Below are 19,750 nucleotides of genomic sequence, written 5' to 3'. Positions count from 1 at the left end.
AACATCAACAAAATAACAAACAGATCTTGCAAATCTCAAGATCACAATCTCTCTTAACCCCCGGACGAGTTATCTAAATGGCTGCTGCCATAGAAGCTCTCAAGCCAAAAGCAAACTAACCTAATGTGCTCTATGAGCTACTAAATTTAGACATCTTCTCTCTCTCTATCTCGCTGGGTTTGGTTTTTCTGTCTCCGGTCTGCGGTTTAAGAAGCAACTGTCAAGGCAGCACGTTCACGAGACTCACCCACTTGAGTTGGTCTACCACAGAAGTCTGTCTGGCCGTCTGACCATGTGTCTTTGGGAGGCTTTACGGCACTGTTTTCATCTTAAATTCCATGCAGATGAAAAGCTGTTTATTATCTTCGCCCCTCCCCGAAGTGCCGCATCACCAGATAGCTATCTAAGTAGCTGCGAATTGTTGGTACTACTCACACTCACACTCACAGTCACACTCGCTCTCGAGCTCTTAAATTACTTAAATTTACTACAGCCCTTGCTGTTGTTTTCGAAGAAAACACACACACACACACTTTTGATGGCAGATTGTTGTTTGAAATGAGCTCACTACCAAGTTGACACTTGTCACTGCGGGATTTTGCAATGCGTCGTCGTTGCCGTCTTTTGTTTATCTTGAGAATACCGAAAAAAACAAACCAAAATAAATAAAACAAACTATACGCAGCCATTGCTATTTTTAAAGTGATACTAAGCTCCTGACTTGCTGGTATTACAAATTGTTGGCCTGTAGCTTAGAATTTGAATTGGCAGTAAAACAAATATTTAATTTTTAATTGCTAACACAAATTATCAGCTAAAAACGAAACCATAAACTTCCTTAACATACTTATTCACGTAAAGTCTAATATAAGCAATGACAGGCGTTCTTTAGTCTCTCTAACCTTAAACTATACATATTTCGAGTATCTGGAGCATTAACGTCATAAATTTCCATTTTAATTGCTTCGCCTTTAGATTAAAAAAAAAAACTCTCGAATCAACGCAGTAATTGTGTCGCCTTATTATAAAATATGAAACCAATTCTATTCTATTCAATTCCCAAATCATGTGCACATAAATCTAAGAAAAAAAAATGTTTCCATTGCTGTGGTCAAATGCACAAATATAATACTCTGCCGAGAATGTTTTGAAATACGAAATCAATTTGTAATTAAACCAATCCTATATTGTAATAATAATATGATTTGAATATAATTATTATAAAATACCCAGAATCAAAATCAAATTTTCTTTATATTGAATTCAACCCAATTTGATTTTTAGACTGTTTTTAAACTTTAGTAAATCAATATTCGTTTTAATTCTAATATAAAATAATAGCAGTTGCAACAGAACTCTGGAAATAGCTAACCGACTGCAATAAGTTAAGAGTATACACACATTATGTTGAGACACAGAAAACTGTGTCGAAGTGTTTAATAAATAACAAATCACCCAAAAGACCTCAGACACACATAAAGTCACAAGAAGAGCTAAGTATCAAGTATTCAGTAATAATCAAAAGAAGAAGGAACACAAACATAGACAGAGACAGAAACAGAGACTGGGAGAGCGAGAGCGAAAGGAGACAGAAAACAAAGGCATGGAATGCCCCCCTGAAATTTATGTAGCTTGATCTGTTTTCGAGTGGCTGCATGTGTTGAAGTGGGACGCGTTATCAGTGGGTTATACTCATACTTATACTCGCACTCACACTCACATTCGTACTCTTAGTCGCACTCGTACTCGTAGTCAGAGTTATAGTCGGTATTCCGGTACAGATTTATAATTAATTGCAAGCAATTGTTAACAGGCAATCTTGAGATTGAGTTGGGGAAGTGTGAGTGTGAGTGTTTGGGTGTGAATGTGAGTATCGCTGGGCAGAGTTATAAACTATGACTATGAGTGGAGGTACTCAGTTGTTGTGGCTTGTTTTATTCATGGTTCATAATTAATGGTTTGAATGTATCTTTCGAATCGCTGAACAAATCATCGGGATACTAGTTAGGTTCATTAGCGGATCGTAAACAATGTCAGAGAACAGCAAAAATGCAATGCCACTAATTTACGGGCACATGGTGAATATTTCAAATTTGAAAAAATAAATAAATAAAATAATTTGAAATTATATATATTTGTAGTGTGAAGGAAAGAAAGTCGAGCACAAGGCACAAGATGCAAAGGCAAATTAAAAATTCGCGGCAAACAATAGAATCTTAACAAGAAATATAATTTATAGCCACTTAAGTCATAAATTTATTTTTAATTTCCCTCTACCCACCTTTACAACAATACCCACAAATGCTCATACGACTATCATCACTGAAGATCTTTCGCCCCGTTTCGGAATACCCAACTCTTCAGGTCTTTCAGCTAGCATGTTATGTGTTTTAAAATGGCGAATAATAATAATAATAATAATAATAATAATAATAATAATAATAATAATAATAATAATAATAATAATAATAATAATAATAATAATAATAATAATAATATAATAATAATAATAATAATAATAATAATAATATATAATAATAATAATAATAATAATAATAATATAATATAATATATATATATATATATATATATATATATATATATATATATATATTATATAATATTATATATATATATATATATATATATATATATATAATATTATATATATATTAAAAGTAATAATAATACCTTTAAAAACGTCTTCATTCTAGAGCATTCCAATTTCGTGGTCGTTAACTAATATTTTTTCATCTGAGCTTCGGATAGTTTAAGCTGTTTAAAGCTACGATTGGGACGAGGACTGGAACGAGGGCAGAGCTGAAGAGTTGGGGCTACAAAAGAAATGAAATACTGAAAGACTACAATTTACGTCTCTTTGGCTGTTTATTTTTCTTTTGGCGCTTTCATGAATCTTCAAGTTTATTGTTGTTGTGTTGCTGCTGCCGCTGCCGTTGCCGCTGCTGCTGCTGATGTTGTACCGCTTCTGGTAGCAACAAATTTAACACTCGGACAGTAGTAAATAAGCGAGTTATAAAAGACCAACTAATTACATGTTGCAGCCGCCGCCATCACATCACATCACACATACTACAAGATACATATATGCTAAAAAGGAATTTGAATATGTATTTTTCCCCCTCACACACACAGACACACACACACACACAGAGAGGCAGACTCATATTCGTTTCTTTTATATTTGATATTTATTCGTGAATAGTAAATAAATTTCGGCAGACCCTTCGCTTTATTGTCTTAATGAACAAAAGGCAAAGAGCGCATTGCTAGAGGAGACAAATGTTTCTCGTTTGAGCGCAAAACACAAATGTTTAAAACAATAATAAATTATCATTGTTGTTGGTGCTGCTAATGTTGCTGTTGTTGTTGTGGTCTCTTGCCTTTTATCGCTTGATAATCGCTGGTCATTAGTCATTTCGGCCTCAACCTCAAGTATTGTATGTTTTGTTTTCTATATACCAGCAATGTATCTGTATCTGTATCTCTATCTGAATCGTGTGCGGCTGCCACGCCAAAAGAGTAATGTGAGCAACAACGGTGGCAGCTGCTGCTGCTGTTGCTGCTGCTGCTGCGGACCAAATGAAGAGACAGCAACAACAGCGACTGCTTCGTTTAATAAATCGTGTACTGTCGCCTTTTATTGTTGCGGCGATGTTTCAAATTTTATTTATTTATCTGCTGCCGCTGAATTGGCTTAATAATGTGGCCAACAACGAGCAGTCAGCAGTCACCAGTCAACGGACAGCAGCAGCAACAGCAACAGCAGCAGGTCAAGCCCATATTTAGCAACTTCTGGCAATATCACACTTAACAGGGCGGCTTTAGCTATCGGCTATCTTGACAGTGTATGAATTATTTATGCTCTTTGCCATCAGTTGGGGTACATTAGTTAAAGGCCCAGCTTTGTCAGAGCAAGATAATAGGATAATAATAAATATGTTACTACGTTCTTTTTAGAGTATCAAACGTTTGTCTGTTAACACTTCGCTAATTAAAAATGTGTATAAAGTGAATAACACACGTTGACAGCTAGCTATGACCTGATTTTCAGCGATACTCGTTGCAATGAACAAAGCGATTTTATGCAAAGTGAAGACCCTAAAGGAAATACATTAAACCTGCGGCTTTTCTGGACCCGCATTATTTATGACGGCCAAATAACTGAGCAACCTGAGTGACCAGCAATGCTCCGCACAAAACATATATCACTAACTGCTATCTGGCAATAGACTCGTATTTATCTATCTATCAATAATATATATGAGCGCCAAATGCCAACTGCCAACTGCCAACAGCCAACTGTCAAGCCCAACGAAACGTGCTCCCAAAATATGTCGGCGGTGGCGCTTTGAAGTGTCAACAAGAGCCGTCAAATGAGCCAACAACTTGGCCAAGGTATTTGCCGGCCTCTAGAGTTCTCCACGCTGCATTCGTGGTGCGAGGTGCGTGCAAGTGAGGGGGTGGGTGGGTGGAGCGGTTGCCTTAATAATAATAATAATAATAATCACAACAGTTGAAGTATTTATATTACTGGCCTTGTAGGCCCATAAATTCAACTTAATATATATACTTTGCTGCTTATAGATACAGATACTCGTATCGTATCGTATTTTATTCCCCATTTCCTTGCGTGTGCTTTTGCAGGTATTCAATATCTGCGAGATTCTCAATTGATATGGATAAAAGTCAATTGGAATTGACCTCTTTTCCTATTTTCGTCATTTCGGACCTCCCACCCGACATGATTTATGTCATCGAGAAAAACGAAATAAATGTCTTAGCGCAGCGACGATTCGAATGAACCAAATTATTAATAACAATATAGTAAATCTGTATTTGATGTAAGATAATAGAAGCCAGGAGGGAAAGTGTCAAATGCAACAATTTGAAGATGACACGAGGAAGCCATAAATATTTCAAGAAAACAAGAAACCAAAATCAGGGAGCAATAACAGACAACGGCAACATTGTCACAACAACATCTCATCGCATCTCAGGCAACTGCACAGCGGGGGTGTCACAGGCTAAGAAAAGACACGAAGAAAAATTCAGAGAAATATTATCAAGGAGTTGACAGCGGGAAGCGAACGCGCTGCACTTGAGCAACCCAGAAGATACAAATGTATCTAGAGGACAGCAAGTCGCTTAGTAAATGCCCCTAGATGTCACATCTCAGTCGGTTAACGCATGATTGACGCTGCAAATGTGCTCAGTTCTCCTGCTCTCTGCACACCGAAGAGGGCGAAACACGAAAATTGTAATGACTTTGGTGTAATTTATAACAAAACTGTTAATTAGCTGCGACGACTTGGCTGACATCAGTCAGCTGCTGTGTAATTTATGGTGACATGCTCATGAGATCGCATAGGGGCAGCTGTTTCTTCCAAGGGTGGAACGTGATGCAACAAGTTCGCATTTTGAGACACCCCGTTTCCATATAACACAAATACATTTAAATACATAGGTTGTAGTCAAAGTAGTGGTTAAGCTGAAAGTATAGATCGCACTCGTAATCGGAATATTTCTTCTGAATCCAAGGCAAATATGAGTGTTTCATAAGATTCGCGGGGCTCGTGCTTATCACTTATATAAGGAGGAACGCTAACCCGAAGAGTCATTCGCTAATCTAAAACGACACCTCATAAATCAACTGGCGGTCCGCAAATAAATCATCAGATCTTAAATGTCAAGTTGTCATCGTGTCGCTATATCAGCTCAGCTGAAACAAAATCACAGCACCGAATTGTCAACAATCAAGTTTTATAAGTGCAATCATTTGCCACGATTTATATGATCATAATAGACCGAATCGAATAGCATACTAAAACTCCACCTTGATTAACAACAAAGTATTGTTAGCTTCGTTCAAGCAATTCTCTTTAATTAAATAATTGATTGTATAACTAAAAGACTATATTCTAAGTAAACAAATTTCAAAGGGGATATTAAACATCGCAAAGTTTACAACATCTTCAATTTTTGCATCATCAAGAATGTATTATTAAATGTACATCAACGAAGCTATCGGTTTTTACAGGGTATATAAGCGTCCCAACACCTCAGAGGTGCTTTGTTGAGATTATAAATTATGGTCAGCTCTTCGCGTGCTTTAATCGTACCATCTATATGCGAGCAGGCCAATAAAACCATTTTTATGACCATATAGCCAAAAGTATCAGCTCATATGAGTATCGTATATGTACAAATACTCAACTTGTCAGTTGTGAGGTGCCATAAATAAGGCCCCCAATGCCCCGGACATAAAGTTTAGAAAATCTTTTGAAAATCACAACCATTGATTAGAGCTAATTTCATGGCGATCATAAAGCACTCGCTAGACTATGGGGATTACACTTTCCCCATTCAAGATATGCATGAATCACAAGACTTGCTATACTAAATTTCCAAGTTGAAGAAGGTTTCATAAATTTGGTCACGCTTTTTCAGTACAAGTAATTAACTTTTCTACAATCAATCTTTCTACTCTAAGATAATGCAAAAAAGAAAAAGTCTAACCTTAATCAAATTCTTTCGAGCTCAAATTTTGTTTTTTTGTTATTAATTTGAATTATTTTTAGTTATTCACAATTCATTTATTTCACATAGTCATAGCTGTTTTTATTATCTGGATTACAAAAAAAGCCTATTTCACTCTTGTATTTAGTTCTTTTTTACATTAAGTTTATTAAATCAAAATTAAAAAAAAACTATTTTACTTGGGCTCGTCCGGGATTTGAACCCGGGACCTCCCGCACCCTAAGCGGAAATCATACCCCTAGACCAACGAGCCAGTTAATCTGAAGTAGCCAAAATGCGCATTTGAACTGACAGCAAAAACGATCACAAGACATGCAGTAAACAAGACAACTTACGAAAAGATGGAGAGCAAAAGCGAAAGAGAGCGACAAGTTTTGAGCGAACAATTGAGGCAAGGCGAGCTCTTTACTCTTCGCTCTCCACACAGACACACACAAACACACATTCTGATGGACTCCACATGAGCTGTTTAGAGCGGAGCGAAGCAGAGTCTATTTATAACAAAAAGTTGCCATGTTCGTTTTGCGTGTTGTTGTTGCTGTTGTTCACGAGTGTTGACAACAAAACAAATTGTTCAACATGGACAAAACAACGCAACAAAAGAAATATGATGCATGTAAATAAATTCAATTTGGAACACAACACACACAAAAAATGAAATATCAAACGAAAGACAAGCGCCATACACACAACAAACAATAAAAAATGATCAGAGATCTCTTAGATCTTTCAACAGAAATGGGGAAATAAAAATATTATTGACATTAATCAAAATTTCGCATATTTGCGTCTTATGTTTTATAGTAGAATACTATGGGCTCTGTAAATATAACAAATTCGAATTTTATAGCAAATTTATTCTTTTTTTGAAAATTAGGGCAACAGAAAATTGAGAGTGAAGTGGAAATTGAAGCAATTGAAGCAAAAAATCAATTTTCGTTGATCGATTGACAGCTGAATGCGATAATTTCAAATCAATTCAATTGAATATTGTCACAATTAATTTACTTAGAAGATATGTGCATCCGATTCGCTATTCCCAATTTCCGATTCTCGATTCTCGAATGCTGATTGTTGATTGCCACAGCACTGATCCGACTCTGAGCCTCGTTGATTGCTTTTGTCACATTGTCAGGGGCAGAAGTGAGATTTTGTTTGCTATCTGCGAGTTTGCTTTTTGAATGGCAATTGAATTGATGGATTCTTTTTATTGATTTTTAATTTCAGCTTGGGTGCTTTATTGTGCCTGTCGTCAGAGTTTATTAACGCTTCGACAAATGCCGCACCCAACCATGTCCCCCACCCTCCCCGCATCTTTTTACTTCAGCGCTCATGAAATTCAAATTTTGTGTTTTTTGGTTTTGTAGCAAAAAGCTGAAATTATGCATTTGGCATACAAAATATCGATTCAGAATCCAAATCGGATTTTAATTTGACTTCAAAATGAAAATCGATTTTCAATTCGCCGAACGAGAGTTACAAATACTCACGAATAATGATTTTTGAATTAATTTACGAGTATCTAATCTAATTTCATTTATTTTTAGGTTTTTAGAAAGAAAGAATATATCTAAAAAATTACTATCGATTACAAAGTAACACAAGTAGCAAAATACTTCTATAAACTAATTTTTTCAGAATCTAAATTATTTTGCTCTTCTCCTAAAAAGAAAAAATTTAAGAATTGAGATTTGATTGAAGTGAATGCAGTGAAAAGTTTTATCTGTTGCTTCATCTTTCTTTTAAAAGTTTGGAAAATTAAACTTAAAAAATAGGAAATTTGCCTGAAAAATTCATTTGTTGTGCTTTCTTTTTGTAGCCCAAATGTTTCACTTGAATTAATTATTTACTGAGTCCTTTTGTTGCTCTTGTTTTTTTTGCTGGCCAATCAGAGTTGATATTCAGATAGATATTCCTGTTTGTGTGCATTTGCAATTAATTGAATAAAATACAAGTAGATGAAAGTCCATTTTTGAATTTGATTTTTGTTCAATTTTTAATTTTTAATCTTTTGCATATTGTGTGTATTGTGGTTGAGTTTTTGTTGTTTTTTTATTTTACATATAAGATGGCTTAAAACATTATTGAATCTGTATGCATATTATATATAGTATATTTTGTGTTAAATTTATTTGTATATGGAATAGTTACAACTAATTTATATCTAGGCAAATTAAAGTAAAAAACAATGCTTCAACATTAGCGTAATATAAACAAAACCTGATAAACATACGATTTTCATAGATATATATATATATCGAGAGAACTGGAAGTCATTTAAAAAAAACTTTGGTTGAACTTTGAGAACGCAATTAATTATGGTTAATTGATTAAGAGACGTGTAAGTGGTAAATGTGAATTGTAATTGTAACTGAACTCAAAACTGATATATTTTCATATGTTGATTTATTCCTTAGTTGTTGTCTTCATTCTTGTGATTATTTTTGTGAATACTATTATTATTATTTTGACTTGTTGTGGTTGTTGTTGATGTTGTTGTTGTTATTATTATTGTTGTTGGAAAGTTAAACGTAACTAGCGCTCGACAAATTTACAGTTTAGTATCACAGAACAGCGAACGCCGCTGAGAGCGTTACTAATCATTAATCATTAATCATCATTTATAATTATCAATGAATTCTTAATTGTTTTTTCTTTATCTTTTGAATTTTTCAAATTTCCCTTCGCTTTTCGCTCCTCTCACGCATTGTGCAATTTTAGAAATTATTTCCCAAGCCAGACGTGATCCACATCTATTTGGTATCCAACACTAGCCTCTCCTTCTCCTTCTCATTCTCCTCCTCTTCACCTCCTCCTTTCCCTCTTTCGCTTACTGGTGCGCTGCTCCCATGCGCTGTCCGTACATGGCGTATGGAGAGTAGTAGGGACCCAGAGCAGCTGCAGCAGCCGCCGCTGCCGGATTGAAGGCGCCAGCAGCGCCAAATGGCGACGGAGCAGCAGCTAGAGCGCCCGGCGGCTTGCCGTAGGGATGATAGCGAGCGGCCGCCGCTGCAGCGGACATGGGGCTGAGGGGAGGCGTGGGGTAACCGGCGCGCAGAGCCGACGGCGGGAAGAGCGTGCCGAGGAGCGACTGCGCCTGGGACTGGGCGAGAGCCGCGGCGGCTGCAGCGGGGTCCGAGAGGTTGCCGGTGTGGGTGCGCAGATGGGTGAAGAGCTCGTCGGAGGTCTGGAATCGCTTGCCGCAGTAGGCGTCGCCGACCACCCAGCTGCAGACGTAGGGAGCGCTGCGAGCGGCGGCTGCGTTGGCGGCCGCGGCGGCCGCTGCCTGTGAGTAGGGATGGGCTGGGGGCAGTCCGGCGCTGGCCATGGCCATGCCGTACTTCTGGTGCTCGCACTGCGTGCAGCCGGCGGGGCACGGGGCGCCCATGAGCATCTGTTGTGTGTGGGCGGAGTAGGGGCAGCCGGGGCAGTAGGGATCCTTGCAGACGGGCACGATTGCCTCGCCCCCGGCTGGCGTCTTGATGCGCTGGTAGCTGATGTACGGATTGGGCTGGCCGGCTGCTCCCGGTCCGGCTGCGGCGGGCGGATAGCCGCCGTTGGCCGCTGCCGCCGCCAGCATAGCCGCGTGATGGTGCGCCGTGAAGCCGCCGGCGAAGGGCGGACGGAATGCGGGGTTCGCGTGCTGCTCCATGCCCGGCGGGCAGCAGAGGGCGGACAGGGGATTCAGTCCATAGGGTCCGGCTGCCTTGTATGCGGCTGCCGCAGCTGCTGCCGCTGCTGCCATGCTGCTCATCTCCTTGGGATGCTGTGCTGTGCCGTTAGCGTTGTTCAGCACCTCCATTCCGGAGCGTACGATGGGGCTGGCGCCGCGCTGCGAGGATCCGGCTGGGGAGACTGTCTTGCGGCTGCCGCTGGCGCTGCTGTTGTCGTGAGGAGTCGTCGACATGCCCTCCGCCTTCAGCTGGGCGAGATCTGTGGGCGTGGCGTTGGACTTGCTGCGCGACGGCACGCGTTCCTGGCTGGAGGAGTTCTTCGAGCTGGGACGCACTGGCTCCTCGCTGTGGCTGCTCTTGAAGCTGTTCTGATTCTGCTGGCTGAGCACGTTCGTCTCGTATGGCTTGAAGGCCAGCTTCACCTCGCTGCCCGATGAGCTGAGGCTTGTGCTGCTGATGCTTGAGCTTGTGGTGATCGGTGTGCTCGACTTGGGCGATTTGGCTTGGCTGCTTGGCGACTTGGCCGCTGAGATTTCTGCGCTGCTCGATGAGCTCGATGACGTCGACGATGAGGAGCATGTTCCCGATTTCTTGTTCTTATCCATGCCCAGCAACGGTTTCACAGCCGATGAATCGGCTCCGATCTGTGAGCAAGTCTGTGCCAGCAATGCCAACGGGCTTTTCTTGGCGTCCATCTGCGGTGGAAATAAACAAAGATTTATGTTTAGTTGCGATTCGCATTTTCAAATTTGTCTGCCTCATAAATGAATCAAATAAATTATATACTTTTTAAATTTTTATGTTTATGTTTTTTAATTTCTCTTTTTATATTTTGAAACAATATCAAAATATATTTTAAAATTACAACTGGCTCATGAATTGGATAAGCGATGGTTCAAAAACAAAGTATGGTTTGTTAATTAGCTAAATTTGAATTTATTATTTTTAAGAAAACTCTACGAATTTCAGCGAGGCAATAATAATGGGAATCATTATTAACCAAGTTATGAATACTAACCGTTGTGGGCAATGGAGCCAAGTAATCCGGTTGCAAATATTGGTTATTGCCGATGGTAACAACACCACCGCCGCCTTCGAGTACAACCATTTTGCAGTTGCTTCGAAGTTATTTGCTTATTCAGGTAATCCAAAGAATATATCCAACAGCAATTTAAATGCTGTTAGCTGTTGTTTTTTTTTTTTGGGTTTTTATTTTTTTAGGTGGTTGAAAATAATCCAAAGAGTTTGCGGCGGCAAGTATTCCGAAATGTTGTATTTTTCTGTTTTATGCGTTTTCACAATTTAGTTTCAATTTTCTTGTCAAATCAAGAATTCACTATTCACTGACAAGTGGCCAAGAGGCATATAATTTCTGAGTTGTTCAATCACTTCACACTCGGCGACCATTCATATGTATAGCTATATGAAGGTAATATGTATTTCTCTTTATATTTTTTAGACAGAGTTTACTTTTTGCTTTCCGTTTTAGTTTTTTCCGAACACGTCTGAACGCATCGAAGGCTAAACTCGAACTGAATTCAACGCCAGAAACTGCCAGAGACTTGCCTCAGTGCGAAGCGTAAAATACACTCAGCTGTGTGCTCTCGCACTCTCTCTCTCTCTTTTTAGTTCGTTTTGAATTGTGGGCTCTCTGAGAGCACGCTCTCTTGCTCAAAACCGGTCGGCGTCGCTGCGTAACGTTTAAGCGCATTGGTTGAAGCAGAGGCGCATGTGTTGTGTGAGCGAGCTGCACTGTGTAATTTTCAAATATGGCGTACTTTTAGCCCAATCACATCGCATGCGCATGCAATGGAAGCCATGAACTGACCCAGCAGGTTTTTTTTTGTCAATCAGCTCTTTTGACTCTTTGTCTCTTTGCAACACGGCAACACTCACAGAGAGAGCAACAGTTGAGCGTGAGTGCGACGCTCTTGACTAGTTTTTATCTCGCCTCTTTTTTGTTCAGCTCGTTTGGTTGGCGCTGTCCGCGGAAGTTTGCCTTTGACGCGCACATTAATTTTATCTTCACACATATGTCACGCGCTACTGCAGCTCACACACACTGGCGTCTCCAACTCTGCCGCTCTCCCACTCTCCCATTCGGGGGCTCTCACTCACACTCTCAGTGAGCTGTCAACACCAGGCTATTCTACGCTCAGTCGCATTGTGTTCACTGAGATTTGTTTCTCAGTCACTCAACACTTAACCACTCTGCTTCTTTATGCCATCGTCGTCGCCATCGCCTCGGTTCGCTCGTTTTAATGTCATATAAAAATTAATTTGTTTGCCGCTCTCCATTGCTCTTGCACTGCCACTGCTTCTGCCTCTGCCTCTGCCTCTGTCACTACCACTGGCTCGGCTCGGCTTTGCTCTGCTCTGCTCTTGCCTTTGTTTAGCGTTTTTCGATTAACTTCTGGGTTCTGTTTTGTGGTTTGTTTTCCGCAAGAGCTTCTGTTTGTTGTTTAAGTGGAAATCGTTGTTTTGTCGTCGTGTCAAAGTTGTTCCAAACAATTTTTCACATGTTTTGTCATCCCGTAATCGTATGACGGTTCTTTCTCCACTTGTGTGATATATGTATGCAAGCGTTAAGCGTGTGTGTGTGCGTGGCTTAATTAATCTCCACACTGCACACTTATGGGCAGCACTGTGTTCGTTTCGAGATGTATGTTGAGTATGGCCACACTATGCACTCTCCAACTTTTAATAGATTAACGGTTGCTTCCCTTCATCCATTTTTAATAATACAATACACAAAGTGCTAGTTAATGGCATCGTTTGCATGATATTCACAGTTTGCACATAAAATCACGTTGAATGGTTTTTCACTATTAATTTAAGCGAGCAGTCCATTATTTTTCTTTCGCGTTCCTAAAGTCTACACTTCTGCAACTATTTGAGTTCGAAAATTACAATAAGTGTAAATACGCTGGATTATCAGAGTTATTTAGCAATGCTAAGCAAGGGTGGAAACACCTTTTCCAGGAAGCTGTTACCTGACTTGTGGCAGACATCTGACCAACGTGACGGATTTATTAGGTTGGTTTGCTTTACAATACAGCTTACGCGTAATTTGCGGTTTTAGCGAACAAAGCGGGTAAGCGGCAAACATGCGGACAGTGTTGGTAAATGCCACGTTTAATTTGTATTTATTTATTTTAGTTTGGCTCATTTGCGTCGAATGCTAAAATAAGTAAGTACGCATAAAAGCATAGAGTTTGAGAGCCAGTTGTAGTGCGAGAATGAGTGTGAGTGTGAATGTGAGTAGGTAAGTAATTCATATTTTTACGGCTACTTTGTCAGCGTCATAAATTTCCTTGTGCATGTGAATTATTTACTAGCAAAACGAGCAAACGGCAAACAAGATGGTTGCCTGCGTTGCTCTCAGAGAGGAGAAGAAGGTGATGGGGATGCGGATGCGGGTATTGCGGCGGTGGCGGTGGCGTCGTATACATAAATAACACAAAATATTATAAATTACACGCAGGGATGTAAAAAAGCTGAGCAGAAGCGCAAAATTTGTAGCCGCGAAAACATTTATGTATATGAAGAATATAAAAAGGAGGCAGCACATAAAATTAACCACATATTTCTTCATTTTTATGGCATTTATTATCACAGAAATGTTTGTGTGATAAAAGCGAAGCAGCGCAAAAGGCAAACGATGAACGACGACGCAGTCAACGATGGCTACAGCTATAGCTATATAGCTATAGCGAATGCGATGGCGATGGCGATGGCAAGGGGGCAAAAGGCAGTCATAAAAATGCAGCCATTTACCTTTTGATTTATGCACAGCAACAGCAACAATAACAGCAAACACAGCAAATAAGTGAGAAGCTCTAGTTAGGGTTTGACGAACACTGGATACTCTATAAAATGCATTAATTGCTCACCTTTGTTTTAAATATTGAATTGAGTGGTTTGTGTAGAATTAATATTACAAATTATATGTTATAAAACAAATAAAATACTTATAGAATTTAAAGATATAAAAAAACTATATAAAGAAAACAATTTTTAAGTCATTTAACATTCATGATATTAATAGCATCCATTAAATTATTAAAGAAGTTCTTTTTTAAACTTTAAAAATATATATGGATTAACAAATAAATTAATGAAAATATTTTCTGAGTTGTTACAATTTTACCACTTAAATTAAGGTTTAATTTATATGTATGAACTCATTTTAAAAATTTTAATTCATAATTAATCAAGGAAGTGCGTTTTAACTATTATAATTTAAGACGAAATATTTGAAAACCCAAATATTCTTCTTCTGATTATCTTGGATTTTATTATCCTAATCACTTGTATTGATCACAATATATTATTTATCTTCCTTGAGTGGCTTCACCCTCTGAAAGAGTATGAAAATACTAAAATGAAGAACGAGTGCAGAGAAAACGGGACAAAATAATGCTATAAATTTGACATTATCTGTGGCAATAAGGTACAAGCTAAGAGGTATAAGGGTCTATCCAACTGTGAATATGTGGAGGTACTCTTTGACTCTGAAACAAAAAAATGGGAGAAAATCTATTTCGTGGACGTACTATTTGAATACGTTCGGCATTTGATAATTTTGGAAGAAATATGCGATTCACCCTCATATTAGGCAAACGCTTCTCTGCATCTCAGATTATATCACTCATACATAGATCAATAATTGGCATCGATTGATGTTGGTTTGGCGATACAATAACTCACTTTGCGAGAACCCAAAATCCGGGGCCATTTAAAAAATTGAAAAACAAACTGCAATAAATTGAGTAAAACGCATGCAATACTCAAACACACACACGAGTATGAATACGAACACAAATACAAAAACAAATTCAGACACAAGGACCCATACTAACATGTAGCAACAAAAAAGAGAAGGAAGTTCTGAAAAGGGATACACATCCGGCATTGCCCCCTGGGCGGCTCATCTACCACCATGATGACGACGACGATGACGGGAGGGAGGAAGGGAGGTAGGCAGAGCCCGATGCTCGATAATTTATCGGCAACAATTTATTTCGTAATAGTAACGACCAGAAAAACACACACACACACACACACTTTCACATGCGTACACTGACAATGAGAAATTGCCATGGACAATGGTGACATTGAAATTTTACGGTAATATACCAATGGACTTTTTAGAATTTCTTTTTTCGCAAACTGACTTTGTCTAGGGGTTTCCGATACATCCCTCGTTTTTCTTTGAACAGTAGTTCTGCCAAATCTGGGCAGATTAATAAAGCAAATTAATGGTTGAACTGCTGATGACAATGAACAAAGAATAAAAAACGAAAAACAATAAACAATGCCATATTTTTGAGGGTAAAAAATGTGACACGTGCAGGAATCTGAATGATAAATTGACAATATAAATTTTATTGCCATTCGTATTGAGTATTAATTGCATACAAAACGAAGAACTGCTTCAGGGGTAACGAGACTTTTTGCGAGGGTAAGCTGAAATGTGATAAATCGAATTATAAAAGAAAATGACAATAGAGTCTGATCAACTGCGATATACCCGCACCCGGTACCCGGTACCCACATCAAACTTGAATAACACACAAGTATGATCAGATCTCAGAGACTAAAATTAAATGATAAATGTAATAATCGCAAATAAAAACTTTGAATAGATAGAATAGAATACGAAGACATTCATTTGTAACTTTTTTTAGGCATTATCATCACGAATGTTGATCCAAGCTAGAGGAAGTGACTCCCATGGAATATCATTGCAACTCAATAAAAATAGCTGGTTGTCTTTATCTTAGACAACATCGAAACAATATTCATAGTTTATAAGAAAGAATGCATTCAACTTAAGTTGTTTCGTGAGTAGAGTGACAATATAATAAGATACATGAGGGAGATTTCGGAATCGCATAAAATCAGTAGAAACAACAGCGAAATCCTTTAGAGAACCAAATGCATGCGAGAATATCCTTTTTGGCACAAGAATCGCATTCAGTCGCGTCAAATATTTATGGGCAAACATAAAAATGTTTACGACCTTCACAATTTAACAACCGAGGCAGGTTCCTGCCTTCCTCTCCCTGGCTGTGACTGTCAGTCTCAGTTCCCAAGAGCAATTGATGCAAGTCAGCGCACACAGGATACAGCCATGCATAAGGAATATATCAAGTCTCTTATTCTCTCTCTCTCTCCTTCTCTGCTTGTCTGTCCCCTGTTGCTCTTAGTGTTTGTGTTGATAAAGAGCACATAAATTATGGCCTATATATCATGGAAATCTATCGATGCTGAAGTAACGCTGCGTCCGTTCTGTTCTGTTCTGTTCTGTTTTATGACCAAGAAATTTTATGATCCTTGCGAGAGTCGCATGTTTATTGATTTGCCTGACGGCGTTGCTAATTTTTGCCACAAAGGAATGTTAAGAAGGCTCTGTCACTCTTGAGGATATTGCAATGGGACAACAAACAGCGACACACATCCGGAGTGCGGTCAATCAAGGACAACGAGCCAGGCCAGCAGCCACGCAGGCGGTCGATCTGGCAGGACACCAGACTGGCAGTCCTGACTGCCCTCAACTACTCGTAGGCAATCTGGCATTGTCCTTGATTTATGATCCTCATTAATTTCACTGCCACCAGAGTTGACACGTCTGCGTTTGTCTTCAGCGTCGCTTAGTCTCTGTCTCTGCCTCTGCCTCTGCCTCATCCTTGGTCCTGTTCACTCCCCTCACAGCAGCTCAGAGCTCACAGCCAGCAGCAGCCCAGCAGTTGGCCCGCCCCTTGACTGTGCTCTGACATTTTGACAAATAATTTTATTGACGGTCCTTGTTTGGTTTTTAATTGTCCTGCAAGTTGCTCAGCTGCTTCATCGCCGCACGTGATAATTGCTCATTTTATGACGCATTTATCAAAAGTGTTTCGAGGTTACTAGTTCTGTCCCTCTCCCACTCTATTTCCCTCGCTTCCTCTGTTGTCCTTGCCATTATCTTGTTGCGTCTGCTAACTAACTGACACTCGCCCCGCGTCAATCTTCACCCTCCCTTTGTCTGTCTCTGCCAGTCACGCGTCATTTATTTGCCTGTTTGGTTCTGACAGTTAAGGATAGCGATTTTGCCGACTATTTTCGATCTATGGCTCTTGTTTGAAGTTTGTCTAATAGCAGACGAAACTTAGTTTCCACAATTAGTTGCAAAATAAATCACTTTTATGAGGTACGATAAATGTACCTGAAAAGTCCTAAATAAATAATTAAAATGATTGTCTCAGAACTTTTTAAATAAAGTTGCCTAATACCAAAAAAAATGAACATTCCATTAACTTATAAAATACCATAGTATATCTTTGCTTCTTGGAAGTCTTTTATTTATTAATATTTGATTGCTTTTCACTTTCTATTCATTTGTTGCTTAATATATATTATATATAATTCAAAATGTTAAATTTCGGTCAATTTTAGTTATTAATTAAATTAATTATTTCAATTTAAAAATGTATCTCTTTTTGAAAATTTATTTATTGTTTCGATTTCTTTATCCGTGTTCTTAAAAAATGAAAAACCTAACTTTTAATTTGATTTTTTTGGATTTTGGTTGACGAGTTGCGAATTTAATCGGGTAATCAAATAATATGTGTAAGATACGTGGTTCCGTGTGACGACCAATGAGGAGAAACAGCAGACTTCTAAAACAATCCAGAAAAAAGAAGGAACAAATGAAAGCACAGCTGAAACGTGAACACTAAAATCCAAAGGGAAACGGCGGCGACGGCTCTTGAGCCTCTGTTGTTGTGCGCTCTGTTGAAATGACAGGCTGACAGCAGAATTCACACTTCATTTGAGGCACCTCACGCTTCGCATCCCGCCACATTGTAGACCCAGAGACAGGCCGAGTCCGTGTCCCAATCCCAAATCGAGCGAGTGCTAATGTTGCGCATAATAATTTTGTACTAAATTAAATAGTGCGTGGGTCGCTCAGTCCGGGAACTCGGGTGTTTGCCTCTCTGTCTGTCTGCCTGTCCGTCTCTCCGTCTGTTTGTCTGTCAGTCGGTTTCTGGACAACATGTTGCATTCCTCCAACCCTTGGCGTCGGCGGCGGCATCATTGTTGATGCGCGTTTTTCATGGACGCCGCATGCCAGAAGCGGGAAACAAGAGGCAAACGCAAGCGGCATCAGCGACTCATCCACTTGAAACGTGAAAGGATATAATTTAGTTTTTATTGCACGTTGCCAAGGTTTTTCGCTCCACAACTGCGAGTAGATTGAGTGTGTGCAGTAGTCATATGTGAGTGCCCATCCATGGAGAATTCATCAGTTATGCGTGGCATGTTTGTTTTTTAAAGGGTCCTGTGCTCCCTCTTACTCTCACTATTCCTTACTCGTCCCTTCTCAACTTTACTCACTTGTTTATTCACTTTTTGTGTTAATTTATTGACTTATCTCTTCTTCTTCTTCTATCGATTCTCTTGTTGATTCGGCTGGCTTTGAAGTCTTATATTGGATTTTTTTTACTTCATCGTTAGGATTCTCTTATTATGTTCATAGCCAACTAAATTAAATTGATTTTTGATTACATCAGAAGATTCGTTCAGAATATCAAATATTAATTTCAAATTAAATTTTTAAATTTTAAATTGAGATGCTAAATAATATGTTAAAGAACTAAAGGCAATTGGCTCAACAAAATTTGTCTACGATTCCATAAGACATCTGTAGAATAATGCAGTAAGTGTCAAGTGGCAAAGGAAGTTTGGATTCGAGGAACTAATTGACTCATGCGGAGATTTAATATCTGATGATGGTAAGCAACACTCAAGGCAGCTGGAGACAGACTTTTTACTACCTAGAATTCAATTTAGTTGTGCAGCAGGAGTAGAACAACATCACTAACATGATGACAACACTTCGGGGACCCTTGAATGTAGGTCCAATTATGTTGAGGAAAAAGACGGAGGCAAAAAAAACGAAAAGAAAAACGCAGAGAAAGAAGAAATCTGGCAGCAACACAAGTTGAGTTGAGTTCAACTCAGCTGAACTCAGCGATTCATAATGAAAACATTTAACCTGTCGTCAGCAAGAACAGAGCGGAAAAATGACTCCCAGCATCATTATCATCATGTGGAGGGGGGCGACGCTTGTTGAAAAATAATAACACTTTCACTTTTTAAAATTATTTAAACTTTAACTTTGTGTAGGATTTATTCACTTGGAAATATTACATGTGCTGTTGTGCAGAAGAAAATTTGAACATATGATAGAAGGCGGAATGGAAAAAAGCACTAAAAGGGGCAGGGTGACCATCTTCAGAGGAAACCAAGAACAGTGTGTCTGTGCGTATGACACGGTCACACGCACAGTATACTAGCTTTGTCGCTATCGATAACTCTCGATCGCGACCACACTGTCAGCTGGCCTGAGTGGTCACACCTGCAGTCATCTGGCATCAACATCCTCCCCCCCTTGCAATGAGTTGCAAAACGGTATCATTGTCCAAATGGACCGGACAGAATCAAGGTGGAATTCTGGGCCATTGGCAAAC

The 19,750-nt window shown here is 39.1% G+C and overlaps 1 protein-coding gene, 1 long non-coding RNA gene and 1 other non-coding gene across 3 annotated transcripts; 1 reads left to right on the top strand and 2 right to left on the bottom strand.

Annotated features, from left to right (window-relative positions):
* Window positions 1-6,739: 6,739 nt before the first annotated feature.
* On the bottom strand, window positions 6,740-6,811 carry Trnap-agg (transfer RNA proline (anticodon AGG)). Its single transcript has one exon. It is a non-coding gene; the product is annotated as a tRNA-Pro (tRNA).
* A 1,716-nt stretch (window positions 6,812-8,527) lies between these two features.
* On the bottom strand, window positions 8,528-11,777 carry LOC133839091 (zinc finger protein Noc). The gene is made up of 2 exons (XM_062270427.1): window positions 11,251-11,777; window positions 8,528-10,927 (listed from the first exon to the last, which is right to left on the bottom strand). The coding sequence occupies exons 1-2, from the start codon at window positions 11,338-11,340 to the stop codon at window positions 9,389-9,391; spliced, it is 1,629 nt and encodes a 542-aa protein (XP_062126411.1). The 5' UTR covers window positions 11,341-11,777; the 3' UTR covers window positions 8,528-9,388.
* Window positions 11,778-12,142: 365 nt separating this feature from the next.
* LOC133839120 (uncharacterized) lies at window positions 12,143-14,118 on the top strand. Its single transcript, XR_009894054.1, has 3 exons — window positions 12,143-13,326; window positions 13,392-13,770; window positions 13,851-14,118. It is a non-coding gene; the product is annotated as an uncharacterized LOC133839120 (long non-coding RNA).
* The last annotated feature ends 5,632 nt before the right edge of the window (window positions 14,119-19,750 follow it).

Source organism: Drosophila sulfurigaster, chromosome 2L (genome assembly GCF_023558435.1).
Source record: "Drosophila sulfurigaster albostrigata strain 15112-1811.04 chromosome 2L, ASM2355843v2, whole genome shotgun sequence".
Taxonomy (NCBI): Eukaryota; Metazoa; Arthropoda; class Insecta; order Diptera; family Drosophilidae; genus Drosophila; species Drosophila sulfurigaster.
The sequence above is the reverse complement of the archived record's forward strand: the minus strand, read 5'-3'. Positions and strand labels throughout refer to the sequence as shown.

What these genes read in the sequence shown, in the direction of transcription:
- LOC133839091 (XM_062270427.1), bottom strand. Translation starts at nt 11,340, where the DNA reads ATGGTTGTACTCGAAGGCGGCGGTGGTGTTGTTACCATCGGCAATAAC. An exon ending in TGGCTCCATTGCCCACAACG is followed by an intron (nt 10,928 to 11,250) that starts GTTAGTATTCAT and finishes TTTCCACCGCAG; the next exon opens with ATGGACGCCAAGAAAAGCCC.